We start from the raw sequence: 19,274 nt of genomic DNA, 5'->3' as shown, positions 1-19,274 counted from the left end.
ACATTGTAATGAATGGGTTAAAACGAGTCTTCGGAAAACCCAAGGCAGTCATGGCGACAGATCACCACTCCCCGATGACCTCACAGGGATCGACGATCGTCACCAAGATCAAAAAGACGGCACCATTCGTGGGTGTTACGGGCAAGTCTTGCTGCAATATGTAGCAAAGACTGACCAGCTATGGAGAGGACTCAGCCTGTGAGCCCTCTCCATGCACCAGAACCTGACGCTATTATTCCGCACTTTGGGAAGGGGTTAAATGAGTTTGATGTTGTAAAGATGCAATATTCTAGAAATCACAGACTTGGAACAAACAACTTCTCTTGTTATGGCTGATAGGGTCACCCCTTTGGTCTTCATCTGGACAACATGGTGCTGGAGTGTTTCAGTCACTTTGACTGGAACAAAACACCCTTTTTGCAGTGAAAACTAGAAAGTCAGACTACCAGTTAAATAGGGTTTGTCAAATAATTTAGGAAATTAGACAATCTGGCTGCTGGTGCTAAGTGTTTCTCAGTGTTTTTGAAAATTATTGTAAAGCACAGAATAAAAATGTAAATGAGATAAATACAATTTGTGAAAATATATCCTAACATGAGTAAAGTAGCAGTGTTTTAAGCTTATTTCATAATGACCTTGGCATTCATGAATACAATCTTAAGAAGACTAACTCCCAAAAGACAACTGTTTAACGCAATCCTGGTTTGTTGTCTAAAATCCGTTTCCCTGTGATGTAAATCATACACAAATTTCAATACACTGGTTCAGATCCAGAAAAGGCGATTCGCTAAAATTCTGTTGCAGCAGAAAGCAAAGAAAGAGAAGGAATGAAGAGAACCGGGCCATTTTGTGCTTTTCACATACAACAATAAACACATGTTTTTACGTTTCAAATAAAAGTGTTTCATAATTTTCTTTATTTTTTTTTTTTTTTTATAACCAACATATAGTATGACTGCAAATGAATCTCTAAAAATAAAAAAACTCTGCTATCTGGGTTGGTTCCACTTACTAATAAATAAGATGCACAAAAGTTCTGTACAAAAATCTAACAAATAGCTGTATATATGACAGATATAATGGTCTATTTACTGGCTCTGTATACTGTAGAGAGATGCTTAAAAGATTTTGTGTTATTTGTTAACAGAATAGTATGAACTCAAGTCCAGTAACATTAGTAGAGGTTTATGTAAAACAGATTCAGTGCACTCTGTGGAATAGTATATTCTCTGAATGTTCAATCTGTGCCACCAATCTGCCCTAGTCATGGTCTTCTGCTGTATCACCAGGACAATTTGACTGCATGTCTTCTTCATCTATATAAAACAAATAAAACTCCATCATGCATACGTATTCTTATTCTCCTTATTAATGTAAATTAACAACAATATCTACTATTGAACATGCAGTTCTTTCTGGAGGCAGCATAGTGTAAAGCAGGAGGAAAGCAGCAAATAGTATGTTCTTTTTGCCATCAGAGTGTTATAGAGTCAGGAATTGTCCTGGGGTTCAAAAATATGGCTTTCTACTAAAAACAGCTCCACATCAGGACAATATGTGGTATTACAACAAACACCTATTCATTTCTAGCCAAGCTGCAATATCAAACATGATCAATCCCCAGACAATTCATTTCAAGCTCATTCTGGGTCTAGGAGTGCCATGGGCAGTCTTACTCAGTGACAGCCTACTTATACAAATGTGCAAACAGAAAACACTGTCAATCATAGAGTAGAGATGAATTGCTTACATATATATATATACATCCATAATTTATAACTTGTACCTTCATACGCGGTGCCACACCAGATGCAATACAGATGCTTTCCTCTTAAATAACTGGTCAGAATCTGTAACTTGTGAAGTGTCTACACAGAACAAAGTCAAATTGGTAAAAATAAAAACAGGAAGATTCCCAGGCAGACAGTATATTCTACATTGAATTGAAACATACATGCGTTTGTCTTCATTAGGCATACCTATAGTCTGATGATCAAACTGACAGGTCATGTCTAAAATTTCTTGAATAACATTGTCAAAATTCCTTGGACAGTTGGATGGATGGAAGTAAGTACCGTCTTATTTATTAAAGGGCTTGTCCAGTTACAGTTAAGTAGAGAGGGGATGACTTTCAGATTGTGGGGGGGTCCTTGCTGATCAGGAGAACGTGAGTCCCAAATGAATGGAGCAGCAGGTCGGACATGCCCACTGCCACTCAGTTCCATAGACAGTGAATAGATGGAGATACCCATGTACCCAGTGCTCAGCTATCTCTGTCAGCACCATACAAATGTGCATTTGGGGAAAAAAGGACCCTCAGGATTTGTGGGGATTCACTTGATTGGCTGGACAACCCCTTTAAGTCAGCCCATAAGAGACATAATATAAAAAACAAAACTGTTGAAAGTAAAAGAACAACAACTCTATAATGGTTGCATTAGTTAGCAGGCTAAAAACCTGCTCTCCAAAAGAATTGATAAAATTTACACCATTTTTTTTGTCCTAAATGGCTTAATATAAAAAATATATATGCTTACAGTTTGCAGTGTTATCATTGTTTATTAGCAAAATTAGCACTTATTAGATAAGCTGGAAATGACAAGTACAAAATCCCTCAACTACATAGTGTGAATTAAAGCTGCTAAATTTATGTGGTTAATTCACACAAATTCAGACAGTAAAAAAGATAAAAATAATCTTCAATGTATCCCATGAGACAACTGCTACTACATACTCATTTGCAATGACTTACACTGAGTTCCTCTTCTTTTACTTCATCCTCATCTTCTTCGGTTTCTGAATCATCTTCTTGAGAATCTGTTGGAGGCCAATACCAGACTTCGCGTGGACAGCCTACTCCCTTAAAATAAATTTAAAAAAAAAAAAAGAAGACATATAGGTATCACTCTTATTGCTTTCTTTTTAATTTTTTTGTGAGACTTTTCCCAATTCGAGACTTTTTAGGTGCAGAATCTAGCAACGTACCAAAGTTAGCTGCCTCAAGGATCTAATGCAGTGTGCCGGATTTATCTTTGTAGCCCAGATGTTTGTTCAATGTGTGAGACTTTGGCTCTGTCCCATTCTTCCATCTAATAAGTCCCAAAACAGAGCATGCTAGACCCAGACTTCCCTTTGGGAGCTATTATTTGCCTAAAAATCACACGCCAAAGAAAGTCGCAAAATTGACACTAAACAACTGACAACTCATCACATGTATCACAAAGGAGAAAAACTTAAGATACATTGCAATGATTAAGCAATAATCATAATTGCTGTAATTGAATAATTTATAAAGCGCACACAGATTCCGCTGCACTGCACAGACTTGTCAGATCAGTCCCTGTCCCCAATGGGGCTCACAATCTAATCAACCTATATGTAAGTTTTGGTGTGTTGGTAAGTAGCCCAACTTCAGGAGACTTGGAAAAAATGGCAGCTGAAAACTAAGATACATGTGTCCCATGTGCAAATATTCAGAAAAAGTAAAAAAACAAACTGTGGGGAAAATAACAAAAACCTTACAGCCAGGAGGCTGCCACACATGATCATTGTTACGCCCTGCCAGCTGGGTAAGCAGTATATTGTATAATTTACCAGACACCCAAAAAATTGTAAAATTCATCTGGGACAGTAGATGGGAAACCTATGGTACAGGTACCAGAGATGGCACAGAATCCACAGAGCTGTGGACACTTGGGTCATCATACCAGCACAGAGGTCCCCAGGCCTAGAGGGAAATTACACTGATAATCCAAATCTACCCTCCATCTTTCAACTGTTTTGGTGTCTTGAGGACGACAATGTGATTGAAAGCTAAAACGAAGCAGTAAGTTATAAGTTACTGATTTAATTATGTTGGCACTTTGCCAAAACTACACGCAAGACTATATTATTTGTCGCACTCAGTCTCTAAAAGGTTTGCTATCACTAATCTAAGACAAATGGCTGTATGGGGCTGACACTACCTCTATCTATATTATATAAATTGGTATATATTTCAGTTTATCATCCAGGCATTCGGACCCAACGGACCAGTAAGTTTAGGCCTATGAGGAGACATTATTAGTTGGTGTGGAGTACGACCAGGGGTAAAAGTAGATGCCCGAGTGCATCTATGTCTAGAGTTGGCCTCAAGTGAACTATCTTATGAATATGACAAGAGTCTTCTGGCTGAAAATACTTGTGTCAGAAGCAGTGACTGAGGCCTGAGGAGCTAGTCTGGAATGCTGACATACAAAGAATTCATTTTTGGTGTATACCACTTGTGTAGCCCTAAAATAAAGTGCATAACCTACAAAATGATGGAATTTGCGGGCGTTTCATTTTGTATTCCTCACTCCCTTGTTGTTATTGCATCCAGCCAATCCAGAGAGAAGGGGAGTGCCATAGGAGGCAAATACAGGCAGTGCCAGTACATACAAGACACTTTACAGCTGATCATTGCTGTCTGGGAAGCATCCAGAGAGCTATACCAGAGGTCACAGTGGGCAGAGGGGCCCATCTTTAACTAGTGATCGTCTGTAAGTCCTTAAGTAGGGGACTTCCTGTATAAACTCATTGCTATTTTTAGAGCCCCTCCTCCTCAGCCGTGTATAAAACAAATACTGACAACCCCTGTGAGGAAATATGAGGCAGTCTGGATAACTTAGCTAAAAGGTCATCATATACAGCTGATGAGCAGAGGAGGTCCCATTAAGTGTGCACCAGAGAGAAAGATCTGGTGTTATGTGGTGAAACTTGCTATAAAATGTATTGTAAGAAAAGCAGTCATTACCTTCTGCTCATCCAGCTGCAGGCACGCTCTTTGGCTTCTCCTGAGGTCACCTTCTAACTTCTGCTCCTCTTTCTTACTTCTCATCCTCAACCTTGAATTTAATATGATAAGATACAAGATACAATTTATATGCAGATATATACAGAGATCAGCGTAAAAAAAAATCCACAGCCCGTATATAGCCCTGCAATGGTACATGTTTCATCAGATTTACTGATGGTAGACTGCCCAAATTTACATACTGGCCCCTTTTATCTTTAGCCCTATATTTCATTTGTAATAGAATACTTGTATATGTCTCAATAACACTTTATAAAAATATGAAGGTGAAGGCGCTCCGGCTACGTCACTAGAGTGCCTCTTGGCTCCACCATCGGATCAGATATGCACCCCTCTCTTCATGTTAGCCAGGTCCCGCCCTGGGTCAGGCTAAAATAAAGAAAGAGAGTGGTGCGTACATCTCTTATCAGACGCAGAGAAAGGAGGTGCTCTGGTGACTCATTTCCATATTTTTATAAAGTTTTTTTTTTTTCTAGAAGTTCCATTACAAAAGAAAAATGGAACCATAAACTGTCAACTTTTACATGAGGGCCATTTTGCAGTCTACATTCATGCTTTGAAGTACTTTACCATCAGTAAATCTGTTAAAGGTGTTAGAAGCAGGAAAAACAAGAAAATGTAACATCTTCAAAATGGTGGGTCTTGTGTGAGGTTTCCAGTATTTAAAAATAGCCAAGAAAAGGGCAACTATAGCATGAATGCCATTGGCAACCAAAGTTGTCAGTCTGTTATCCAGTTTTTTTAAGCACATGCACACCGATATTATTTTCAATGGATCCATGCACATTTCACTGATTCCTGTGGACGCTGTATTAGACTCAGAGCGGGTCCTATTCCTGCCGTGTTTGTAGATCAAGCCATCCCATAGAGGTTTTAGGGAACATGAAAATTATAGATGCCACATGGATAATACACAGGTGTCATCCACATGTGATCTGTATTTGGATCACTTGCTAGATAACACAATCATTTGTCCCTTCAAGAGTTTGGGGCAACCTAGTAGCATCATTTGCCAAACTTCAGTTTTCTTGCAGATCTGTAGAAATGGATGACATGCAGAGCATTTTTGGAGATCACCCAGTAAGGGATATATGTTTGATGACAGACCACTCTCTGTGGCTCAAGAGCAACATACATTCATGTGCAGGTAGCCCAACTTGAGGAGGCAATCCCTTGCCAATTTCAACAGTACCTCTGGCATGAGAGGGCCCTACACAATGTTTTAATGTATTGACTGATCAGGGTGTCTATATGTAAATGTCTTTATGTTTATATTTCCTCACATTACACATTGAGATAAGCATCATATTCATATGATATATAAATAATAATATTCATAAGTGCCTCCCCCCGTGAGAATATATAACTTCTAGTAATAATGCAGTTTTGTGCAGTAAACCATCTCTTTAAACTGTGGACTATTTTACGGAAAATATACACTAGTCTTATGGCGTATTTCTTCCAAATGATGCTTAAAGTAATATATTATCCCCCTATCTTCTCCATAAGCCTGCACAGCTACATTACGGGACACATGATTGATAGACTTTTATGATCATCCTGGTAACTTAATCCCTCAAAGACACAGATAAGCCGTAACAAAAGAGCTTGGCTGTTGATTTTCTTTGGTGGCGGGTTAAAAGGCCACAGTAATGTAGTAAAACACTTTAGAATTATTTTGCTGTTACCTCAGCATTTTCTACAAGTGTAATGTGCATAGTTTTTTATCCGTTGTCTTCGATGTCAGGGCGACACATTGACTGATACCTGGATGGGACTGAAGAAATTGTCGCTACGAGAGATCTGAAGATCATTGTTTGGAGTCTTTATTGCTGCGGCGTTCTAAACGGCTCACCTTGAATTGTCTGGGCGCAGCACACACATGCAATTTACCACAGGGACATTTCGGTAAATAAACAATGCATTTACTGTCAAACGTCAAAATGGTTTTATAGCCAATTTTGTGCCTTTCACAGGGTGTATAAATCCAGTGTTTTTCATCATGCCCCAGCACTATACACCACATAAACAGAGAATTATAATTCATTTTAGTAGTCCCCACAATGTACATTATTCAGTACGCAGTAAATACTCCATAATGAGCAGGAGTGCAAAATTATTTTCTTCATAAATTTAGCATAATAGCACTGCTTATTCAAAAACTTTATTAACCAGAAATTTTATTCAGCAATTACCGATATCAAGCCTTGTACACTACCAGCACGCCTACACGCAATGCAACTTTATATTAGTTGTGGTGCGATAGGGGCTGCATAGAGAGAGCTCACAGGATAACACTTGTCTTTATAGTGCCCAATTGCTGCAGTTGAAAGGTGGTATCATGAAAGTTTTCAGGCTACAGCCTGTGCCCAAACGCGGGGCAGGAACAACCCAGACAGGCCTATTCTGCTGCTGACCACGCCCTCCATTCCAGCCATCCACACCCACTTGTCACACCCTAAAGCGCGTTTAGTTTAGTCAGAGTTTGCGCCACATTTATAACAACAACAACACATTTATTACTGCAATTCAACAGAATTGTGTCACACTGTATATTGAAAGTGCACCAAAAAGAAAAAGGTGCAAATGTGTACACACTTTCCATAGCACCCAATTGCAAGAGATAATGCAAAACTGTGCGCCACTATTAAATTATTTGGCGCAACCTGCACATGATTGCGGCAAACTGTTTTGATATATCTGGGCCAATAAGTTAACAGGAAGTCACAAAAAGCTCAAAAACAGTCTGGAGATTCTTGAAAACAATTGCAAAAAGGTGCGGAAGTGAGAGAAAAAAAACATCTGCATTTCCTATAATTTTTTTAATAAAATTATCAGCCTCAGTTTAAATCTGCATCAGAAACTCTGTTAGCACCTTCTTTTTCATAGTCAATTGTTTTACAGGACAAAAATTTCCTCCACTGACTCTGATGTAGTCATTGAGATCTGTTATCTGTTCTCTTTTTAATTATACTGCTCCTATAATAGAGTAGAATTATGGACAGCCTACAGTGAATGTGACCATAGCCTTACTAAATGATCTTCTCAAACTTTATCATTAGTTTAAAAAAAAGTTGGATGGTTTATTAAGCACAAAGGGGGAGATTTACCAGAAGTTTGTGAGGTAAAACTGTTCTAGTTTCCTATGGGAAGCAATCAGAGCTCAGCTGTGGGAACATGAAACCTATGCTCTGATTGCTTGCCATGGGCATCCAGAACAGTTATGCTCTCAGACAGTGATAAACCTCTCTCAGAGTACTTACCCCAATGGACATTTTTTTAATTTTTAAACACTTTGGCACACAGACTTGTACCTGAAGTCATCAGTAGCTTGTTCTTCTGCTTGTTGTCTCATTTGAATCTTTCGTCTGAAGTTTTGAAGATCTTCTTCTGCTTTCCGTTTCTTCATTTCTTCATGACCGATGCCGCTTCGACCTTATAAATGGAAAGCAGGATGTTCATTAGCATTATAGACACCATTTTCATGTGAACAATGTGCCTACAGTAAAAATAATGCAGAAAACTTGAATTATGTTGTTATGTGATTTGGGGAACTGAAAATGTTCTAAACTTTCCTTATATTTCCTTTGCTTCTTAATAATAAAACAGTTTTTTTCTATTATTCTTTTATAAACAGAGTGGTATAGAAATAAGTTAACAGTACATAATTAAGGGGGTCAGCCCTGAGGAGTGGGGTTGTCAGTATTTGACAGTTCCAGGGGGGTTCCTTGTCTGCTTTGAAGGACTCCAGTACTATCATTATCTGCTCTGAGGTCTCCATTACTTTTGTCTGATCTTTGAACCAATAAATGTCGTTCACCCCTGGTCTAAATCCTTAGATGAGAAATAGAACAGATATTTGAAGGAAATTTTATATTTTCTGATCTTCATTATTTTTATCATCTTCATTTTTATAATTTATTAAATGTTTGTGAAGTCGGAGTCACTCCAACTCTACCAAAATGGTCACTAACTCAAACTCCACAGCTTTGCTTTGTAGGCTACTTAGGCCACGTTCACACAAACTTTTGAGTTCAGGTTAGTTGGAACACATAATTTCCTTTGTAAACCAGCAAACACATGAACCGCCAGACACACTTACTGAATGCAAACCTTAAGGTCTAAAGGCAGATGCGTTCAGGGAGGAATAACTCCAAATGCACCTGAAATGAGTTTCAAAACAGTATTCAGGCTAACAAAGCCTTATGGACACTATAAAAGAAATAACATCAGAAGTAGATATGATTGTAGTTTCCTCCTGTCTGCTTCTGCCCGAATCTGTAATTTAATAATCCTGAAACCTAATCTCCCAGTGCCCGGCCAGGCTAGTACACACCCCTGTAGCCTCTGCAATTAATTTACATACCTTTAAAAAAAAGTTTTTAACCAGTTAAGTTAGGTTCTAGGATTATTAAATTACTGATTGGGGCAGAGTTAGGCAAGAGGAATCCACAATCAGATCTACTAATGGTAGATTCCTCATGGCAGGTTTCCTTTAAAGGAAGATGTTCACTGTGTTGAATGCGGCATTGAGGGCAGCCAGAATCAGCTGGTCTGTGGTAAAGCCCCACTGATATGACATTGATGACCTATTGAAAGGATAATCAATGTCAGTAAAACTACCGCCACAGAAATGTATTCATTTACAGGCCTCAAACAACAGACCTGTGACCCATTTTTAGTGGCCTGTTTCATTGTCTCTCAGGTATCAATAACAGAAGAAGAGAGTCGGGCAGCCGCTCATACATGGCTGTTTCTTCCCACAGAAATACACAGGGAAGTGTGCTGAGTTTTGAAACAACAGCTAGGACATGTGCATAGACAATGTTCATGTGAAAAAAGTGGAAAACCCCTTCAAGGTGTATTTTTTTTCTTTAAAAAAGCTGAAAAAAACCCACCATTTTCCAAAAACATGTAAACAAATCATGTTGCAATTAACGAAAAGCCAAAAATAAAATCTATGCATGATTTTTAAACCTAATCAACTCCCAAAAACCTAGTAAGGCATAACCTAGACAGGCTCGCTCTAAATAAAACTGTATATAAGTTAACACAACTACATTGGCATGTCAAAGTACAACTGTCTGATGCTTCTCTCCGCCTGCATGTGTACACAAGCACATCCATATAAGAAGACCTTCCAAAGATCATTATGAAAGTTTGTCCAACACTAATCTGATGTGTACTGCCAATGTAAAGAATCCTATAAGAGATAGTAATCATGCTTGAAATGATCACCTGTGTATTAAAGATGTTGAACAAAATGTCCTCCAAAATACATAAAGCAATGACACTAAGTAAGCTTCATTCCCAATAATGTCATAATATAATTCTCAATCTTCAGCCCATCTGTACAACCAACTTTACATATTGATTTGTACAGTTTAGCTAATACCATTAGGCACATTCACTAGAGACAGAAAATGTACTTTCCCAAGTATCTGAAATTGAAGTGAAATTCCCTTTCATCAAAGCATGCCCTATATTGAATGAATATGGCTGCACATAAAGTGCAAAATATGGCTAAATTATCCACAATAAAATAATTTCAGCTATTTGATGTTGTTTATCTATAATAACTTGTTCCAGCTTGAAGCCTTGGGAAATTTCACATAAAATAAACTACTGAAAGCAAAGTTTCTGAAAGCAAAGAATGAACAGGAATTCATCATAAAGTTTCTCATTTTAAAATTAAAAAAAAATAAGTTAAAAATTAAAATGTCAACTTTTTCCTGAATCTGAGCCAGGGATTTATCCCTAACAGCAGCATCAGGGCTGGACTGGAAAGAAAAGCAAGTCCTGGCCTACACATAATATATCACAGAACAATATCTGCTGGAAATATGCATTCACATATTATGGGCAGATACAAGTTAGACCTCATACACACAAACTGTGTGCACTTTGTGGGCCGCAAGCAGAGGAATGTTGTCCCACACCGTCAATTTCAAGAGAAAATGGTGGTCAATGCCTCAAAGATGGAGTCTCATAGAGGCCAAGGAGGCTGTGAGTGAGCCAGTAAAAAGTGGCTAACAGCCAAAATAAACAAATGGGTGTCTAAGGCCTCATCTTCTGGACTACAATCAATGGGGCACTTTTTGCAAATACATGGTGCAAGAACAGAGTGCCTCCGGGTCTATGCAATAGAGAAGATTGCCAAACCACTGAGAGGGGGTGACTGTAATGTCCTGTTGCATGATCGTGAGGCTTACTGGATATTTACACTCGATTCTCGGTCTCCATCTGGTCTCAACAAGAAAAATGAACTCCTATATCATTATATAGCTTAAAATTCATATAAATGTTATATATTATTTACAGCCTCTATAATGACACTGTAGCATACCTATTTCCTCATTTTTACCTCTCTTGTTCCCTTACAGTCCACTTATTTTAACCAATGACTGATTGTTTTTACATGTTTTTCTTTTACTTTCAGGACATTTTTTCACATTTGAGACGTTGGGGTTAACTAGTACGCAACTTTTGCTGTTTTTTGCTCCTTTGTAATTACAAGTATCTACTATTCAATTAACATACTTACCTTTTATGTAACTTCAGTGACCATCACCAGCAATGTATCCCTAACCTCTCAAAAACACGAACTGATGTGCTGTTTGTAAAATCATATTTTATCTGTTGTTAATTCATAGTTCTGCTTGGACCACTACTTAGTCCTCTTTAGACTTGCATGTAACCTTATAATATTGCTGTACCTTCATTAATGCTAATATGTATTTGTCTGACAGCTTAGTTCTTTCCCTCCCCCACCAGTGATGTCAGCCGAGGATTTCCGGAAGTGATGTGTACTACGTCACTGGTTTGGGGAGTGTCTATGTGTACACATTTGTTCTTATAACCTCTGTACCACTCAGTCTGTGTAGCCATGACTAAGAACGGGTCTACTGTTTGAAACGCGTTGGCGTTTAAACACCTTTGATTTTTAAAAAATTATGCCGTAAATAAAGTTGGAACATCTTGGATGAAGCTGGACACGGAATTCTTTTTTCCACTCTTAATAGGTACCAGGATCCGTTTTTTGTAGAAATTGTATTAATAAATGCATAATTGTTAAGCTGTAATTTGGGTTTCTGGATTGTTGAGGGACTTATGTAGACAGGTGTCTATTTGCCTTCTAATTTATAATGTTAATGGGAGAAAGATAGGTAGTGGCAGTGATTTGAGTGAGCGTCAGGGCTAAGAGTACAGTTTAGAGTAAAGGCGTCATCATGCGTAGGTGGGCGGGACTTTATGTGCTAGATATGAGGCTCTCTAGCATAGCTGCACCGCATGACGTAACTTGACAGTAGTGGGTTCATCGCACCCCCATTGTACCATAGTTGGTGTGCAGGGGGCTCATAATGAGACAGTTACTGAATCAATCTTATATAAAGCGGTGTTAAGGAGGTCCCTGTATCATAACCCAATATAATGAAGCTTATGATCCAATTTAAAATTTTATCTGATAATCGCTTATTGGCAAAAGCAATGTTACTTACTTACCCATTTTAATATTCAGTGGGATTGGTTCAACAATGCCTTCACCTACATAGAAAAACAAATGGTCATGATGTTAGGAATCATTATCCCATGATATGCTACCATGTCCAATAACAGTTTGTCATGTAAAGAGTTTACACATATTTCAAGTTTACATTCATAGGTGTTAGGCCGTGTTCACATATTGCAACCAAATTGCGTTACAAACCTAATTCAAGCTTAGCTGTGAGGATTTTCTCCAGAACGCAAATGCCTTATTAACAGGCAAAACTGCTAGTTCCTGAAAAGCAAGCATTAAGATGTAAACACATCTGTATAAAGGATTTTCTCCCTGCTGTGTTGAATTGCATTTCTAAGTGCAATTGAAATGAAACATGTGAACGCGACCTAAGGGGACTGTATTATGTTGGTTAAACTTATTCTTACCCTTCCAATGGCCATATAAACTGACCATATGGCCCTGTATAATGAGCAGACTGATACCAGAATGAAGACAGGACTCTCCTCTCCTGTTTGTTTACACATCTCTGAGCAGTGAGCGTTAACCCTTTCTACTGTCTCCTTGGATGCAGTATGCTATGAACATTATTATCAAACAGCTAAAGGGGTTAATTATGCTCCTCACAGCTGTGTAAACAAACACAGGGAGATTAGATGTGAGCTTATACTCAGCTCCATAGACACACACTATACAGGCAGGGATACAGAACTCTATGGGAGGAAGCATTGCAGCCTTTTTCTTTACAAACTAATCAGAATCTCCTAATAAAGTTATATTAGAAAAATGTTCACAATACTCCTCACACAATATAAACAATTATCTTAAATTATGGTCACGCATTAAGCCTAGCAAAACTAGTTTACAAACTTACTGGTTTCTCTTTTTTGCTATGTCTATATATCCTCACTCCAATGTATCTAAGGGTTTAAGATTAACAAGAAGAAACTGATTTGTCTTTGCCACTGTCCTATATTTCTTCTGTACCTGAAGCCCTGAATAAACAATAAGAACAGTGGAATGCTCACTTGAGACTACAGAGAATCCACCTTCCATGTTTTCTGGAGATCCAGATTTATAGCTGGAACAATGTGCAGGACAGGCTATTGGGCTGACTTACTGGTGAAATATCTGCGCTGGCTGCATTCTTATTTTACATTTTGTTAGGTGGACAGTAGTAAGGCATCTTCCCCATACTAATTAGACAGCCATTTTTTATTTGCCTCTTTGTGGAACGTATTTCACTTTGTCTGTTGGAACAGCAAAGCACCTTTTTATCTGTCTTAATATAAATGGACATAAAATAAAAAATACTGTAGCCCCTTAGCAATAAATAATAGCTATAATGCACAGTGGACCTGCCGCAGTGATCAATAGAAAGCATCAAGAACATAAATTACACTTACTCAGCTTAACCTTAACAACAGTAACTGCGGCTTTCAAAGCACTGAAAGCCCCAAAGAAAATCTACAAAGAGGGAAAAATAGGAAAAGTATAGTGTTTATGTCTCCAAGACTGAACAGAGCCAGGCGGGTGACAGATTGGTAGTTCACATGGTTTTCTCTATAAAGACAAACTATAATACAGCAATAAAAGGTTACTGGTAGTTTTGCTTTTTTTTTCCTGTGGAAAATGAACATCTGCACAAAATTTGTAAGGGCAATTTCACAAAACTTGCTGTTAAAGGGGTTGTCAATATATTTTATTGACCACAGGTAATGTAAAAATAATAAAGAACTTCTACTTAGCTCTGGTCCAGAATGGCTCCTCATTCCCGGCCTCCCTGTTGGTTTACAGAGTCTTAGCATTGACATCACATCAATGAAAAGCACGCGCTACAGCCCAATACAGGCCACATCTGCAGGCTGCCACAGGAAGTGCTAGGTAAGGATCAAGATAAGTACAACAATTTTGCCAATTTTGCTTGTATTCTGTTACAGAATTATCACTTCAACTAGGGCCAAGTAGGAATAGGCCACCTGACTTCAAGGTTATACTATGGTGTCTCCCACAAATTAAAAGGGTTGTCCACTTTTATAAAATATTGTTTGTGTAATGAAAAGTTATATAATTTCCTAATATACTTTCTGTATTAATTCCTCTTAGTTTTCTAGATCTCTGCTTGCTGTCATTCTATAGAAAGCTTCTATGTTTACTTCCAGTCACAAAAAGTAAGAGCTGTGTGCACCTGGGTGACATCACATGACCATGGACAGATTCCTGTCTACTGTAAGTAAGCAAAGAAGATTCCTATATAGTGACAACAAGCAGAGATCTAGAAAATTGTCAGGATTTGATACAGAAAGTATATTAGGAAATTGTATAACTTTTCCTTACAAAAACAACATCAATAATTTGTTGAAGTGAATGATTTCTGCTGCCATGAGCAAAGCCTACATATATTGTTCATTCTCTTCTGGTGAGATAGGTCACAGACTAAAATGATCCTCACTAACCCAAAACTAAAATCCACTGTAGAAGGAAGATAAGATGTAGGTGTAGTCTCCCTTATGTTGCCCTTTTCCACTCCAATATCCAGTCCGTAGCAAGCCAGCATTTCCTTCAGCCATGGTTGTTCAGAGCCTGTATAGCTGCAGACCAGTTCAGATGCAGGTGCCTATGCTAAATTCCCTGAGCCCTGACCTGGAGAAACATCTTGTTCATCGTTCTGCTGAAGTGGAGCAGTCGGAAACATGCTTTGATACCAGAAATACACTGTGTCTGATGGATGCATAAATCCTGGTACTGCAGGGCCCATTGGGATGTAGTTAAATGGATCTTTCACAAAATGATTACCCTGACCATCTCACTGGACCCTGTGGGAATTCAGAATCCATTGTGCTTTGTCTGCATACACCTGGTAATGGTAAGGCTGTATGTCCACTGTTGTTGTGTAAACAGCAGAGGGCCACCAAGTTGGTCACATCGCTCACAAATGTTACCAAACTACCATGGAAAGATTGGTGTCCAAGAGGGAATAAGACAATGAGGAACAAAAAGTTTCAGAACCGATTAGAACATTAGAGCTTAAGGGAGGACTTGACTGAGGGGATCTTCTGTCACCGTTTCAATAACTGACCAGAGATTACCCAATCCTTTCCCAACCATCTCCTTTCTTTTTACCCAACTAGTTCTGCTTACTGCTCTTTTCCTTTCTTTCCACACCTTTCAATGTATTCCTGGTTCTGTATTCATTTTGAGTAGTTTATGACAAAATATTTGTGGAGATGTTAACATGGCCAGCAGTTGGATAACAGCAAATTGTGTGAACCAGTTGCAGTGTATGTGGTTATTGAACCTGGCTCTGGTGTCACAGGGTCCAGACTCCCTGTGTACGATGGTTATGTCAATAGGTCAAATAAGCACCAATTGGTCTGCTTGGTCCATAAAGCTTAGGGGGCTATATTGTGAATCCAGATATGACCACTGCAGTAAAACAATGGCTAAAGCAGTGATTTCAGTGGTGCATTTATTGCATCAGAAGCCATGTATTTATTACAGGTATAAGCCTTGACACTTTAGCTAACAGGGCCTTAAAATGTTCCTGTTGGACACTAAACCATGTACAGGTCCTGTGGTGTACATGTAGTTTACAATCCCAAATCACGGTCTATAGCCACTATTAAAATACACAAACATTTATTCTTACCTGGAGAGGAGTCTGATAAGGCACTTTATCTTTGGTGTCCCAGGTGACTGTGTGTGCTTTAGTGAAGCCAGAATTATACACACCAGTATCAAGTAGCGTGCACTAGACTTATATGGCTCATGCACAGTGAAACTAAAGTGTATTACTTTGGCTTCACTGAATAAGTGCACAGGTACCAGGACCTTTGGACCAAGGTATAAGGCCCCTTCCACACTTGCGTTGCAGATGACGTCAGAGTCTGATCAGGGTGCGATCAGGGTTCAGTCAGTGAAAAACGCACATTTTGCATCAGAGTGCAATCAGTTTTCAGTCAGAGTTTGTTCAGTGTCTCAGTTTTTCACGCGCGTTTTTGATGCAATTTCAATGCGTTTTTCACGCGCAGAAAATGCGCATGAAATGGACTCAGGACTGAGCTCTATCTTTTCAAGTGTCTCAGAGTGCAATGCGTTTTTGATGGATCTCCATAGACTTGTATGGTGCGTTTTTCACACGCATGAATTGCAAAAGTAGAGCATGTCGAGATTTAAACGCGCGTTGAAAAAAAAAAAAGCGCGTGTGTGAAAAAAAAATGCAAGTCTGAAAAGACCCATTGGTTACAATGGGTCAGAGTGCAATGCAAGTTCTGCGCGTCAAAAGCACGCGTGGAAAACGCAAGTGTGAAAGGGGCCTCACTGTGTCCACAATTGTAGTGTATTACCTGCTGAGTGTAGTCTGCAGGATCTATTAATATCCCAAATACAGATTGCAGAAATGACTTTCCACTGTGAATCACAGCCGCAAAATTGCTACATAAAATGCATCACAAACCAGACAATTTTGTCAGGTATCTTATACTTGCGTTCTGCAACCATTCCACTACATGTGCAGTTACCCTAAGGTTGTTTTTGTGAAATTTGGGCATGGACAGAGATGATATAAGGCACTTTAGGACACTATACCAATGGTCCATAAGGACTATGGGTGGTTTAGTGTTCCAAATCCACCTAACAGGTTCCATTAGAACAGTCGAGTGCTTCAATACACCACTGTTGTGTGATGTTACCTGCAGCCATTGTACACTGCACTAAGACTGTCCAGATTCTGCAATTGTTTCCTCTGACATCTCATTCCATCACTGACTACTTTCACCATCTTCTCATTTCTATGTGTGGTTATCATGTGTATTCCTGGATTATTGTGTTCCATTCAATGTACACAAGATAAAAATGTGTGATATCCATTGGTATATAACATCATGAATGTAAACATAATAGGACAAATCAAAGACTTTTACCTTTCTTGCCAAGTGCTTGCCCCTTTTTGTACCCCATCTTCTGCAGTAAGGCAAAGCCCTTGTTCTCATTGCTCAGCGCCTCATTCAGTACAGTGTCTCTTCTTTCCTTTTCTACCTCCTTCAAGCTCTTTTGCCTGTTCTTGACATTACTTTCCATATGCTTCTGTTCCTTCTCGTAGGATTCTTTGACTCTCCTTGGAACAGGGATTCCTGGTTTAACATCTTGTCTGGCGTATAAAGAATAATAAAATGTGGTTTGTAACTTTTTCATCTATACATTTATGTTTTAACAGTAATTAATATTGTTCAAAAAATACAAAATGAAACTTTAACAATCGGATCTCTACAGGGCATTTATAGCCCTCCTGTACATGAGATCATGAAAACCCATATACAGTATATTTACATGCTCATTTTTATCCAGGTTTCCTAATACACAGTAGTTGTAAAATAGAGTGAATTCAGACAGAATTTACAGATCATTTATACCATTGTTCATTCTCTCTACCAACTATAAGAGATAAAGGACTGAATCTGTAACAACGATACAAAATACAGCACACATAATAGATGTGACCTCTTACATGGAGCTGAGGAAGGCATCAGACATATAATCTTCCTCTTCTTCTTCCACGGTAGTACTCATTATTACTGGCAACGTCTTCAAGAAGTAATTCGGGAGGTAATTTGGGCTGCACACTGGGCGCACTCTGAATTACGTTCCGACCGGAAGTGCTTCCGATTTCCGCCATGTTTACTACTGGCGCTATAGGATGAAGTTGAACCGGGCAAGTGGAGAGTTTGGTGCTTGGGTCACGTTAGGTCAATCTTAGGTGCACGCAGTGCTAATCCGTTTTAGTGACCCTCTAAATCTCAATGTGACAGAAATTGAAACCACTATACGATCGGGGTCAGGGAGTGCGGAATATTTAAGTATTTAAGCAGCGATCTGCTTGTTGCTGGGAAGTAAAAGTTGCTGTGTAACCATAACCTATGAATTTATTGCACGGTCTTCATCGCAAAGTCGTGAATGAAGCAATCTAACGTGACCACCACAATCACGATCATTAGCTGCATTGCAGGAAGGTCGATGTGTGTTGCAACCAAAGATGCAATTTATCCCTGACCTAGGAGCCCATTCACACTAGCGTCATGTTAGACAAAACCTAATATTTTCAATGGGTTTGCTGAAACGTGTGCAGTGTAGTTCACACCGATGCTTTGCTATAGAAAACATAGACCACATTCATCATTTTTTTACATGAAATACTGGCGATTGTGTTCCAGTCTTAATCCCTTCCTGCCATTGCCCGTTTTTGTATTTCCATCTTTTGCTCCCTTTCTTTAAACATCCATAAGGGTCACAGGTACGGAGAGCGCAGTTCTCATTAGCATTATTTTTCAGTGTATGAAGTTTTATACATTTCTGCATAAAAAATATTTCATTTTATCTGGACCGGGTAGCAGGAAAAGAAATTCCAAATGCAGTGAACTTGAAAAAAAATAAAAGCTTTAACGCCATTTTCTTCTAAGCTCTTTCACGGTGCGCTACAAATAACACCTCCCCTTTATTCTTTGGGTCATGCAATTACAGGGAAACCAAAGTTATATAGATTTTAAAAAGGTTTTAAAAGATTAAAAACTTTTGTAGATAAAACATTTCTTTAACTAACACTAATAACTTTTTCATGCTTTGATGTATGGAGCTGCATAAGGTGTCATTTTTTTGTAGGACATGATGCCACTGATACATTGTAAGAGATCCACAGCAATGAAGACCTCAGGCTGTTATGTCAACAGATGGTCACTCCCTGATGACGTCACAGGGAGCAATGATCACAGCCCAGATGGTGATGCCTGAATTTTACAAATTCCTTCTGGAGGATTTGAAAAAAAAAATTTGGACATTTTTTAATTTAAAATGTTCACCCATTTAACATAAATAACATGTCACCTTTATTCTATAGCTCAGTAGAATTCAAATAATACTGTATTATTTGTGTGTAGGATTTTTAAGTGT

At 38.6% G+C, this 19,274-nt stretch overlaps 1 protein-coding gene across 1 annotated transcript; it reads right to left on the bottom strand.

Moving 5' to 3' along the window:
* Window positions 1-868: 868 nt before the first annotated feature.
* Window positions 869-17,989, bottom strand: GPATCH11 (G-patch domain containing 11). The gene is made up of 8 exons (XM_072140821.1): window positions 17,839-17,989; window positions 17,255-17,481; window positions 12,338-12,379; window positions 8,149-8,269; window positions 4,775-4,865; window positions 2,753-2,860; window positions 1,787-1,868; window positions 869-1,316 (listed from the first exon to the last, which is right to left on the bottom strand). The coding sequence occupies exons 1-8, from the start codon at window positions 17,898-17,900 to the stop codon at window positions 1,261-1,263; spliced, it is 789 nt and encodes a 262-aa protein (XP_071996922.1). The 5' UTR covers window positions 17,901-17,989; the 3' UTR covers window positions 869-1,260.
* Window positions 17,990-19,274: the final 1,285 nt, after the last annotated feature.

This window comes from Engystomops pustulosus, chromosome 3 (genome assembly GCF_040894005.1).
Source record: "Engystomops pustulosus chromosome 3, aEngPut4.maternal, whole genome shotgun sequence".
In the NCBI taxonomy this organism is placed as follows: domain Eukaryota; kingdom Metazoa; phylum Chordata; class Amphibia; order Anura; family Leptodactylidae; genus Engystomops; species Engystomops pustulosus.
This window is presented reverse-complemented; position numbering and strand designations above follow the sequence as displayed.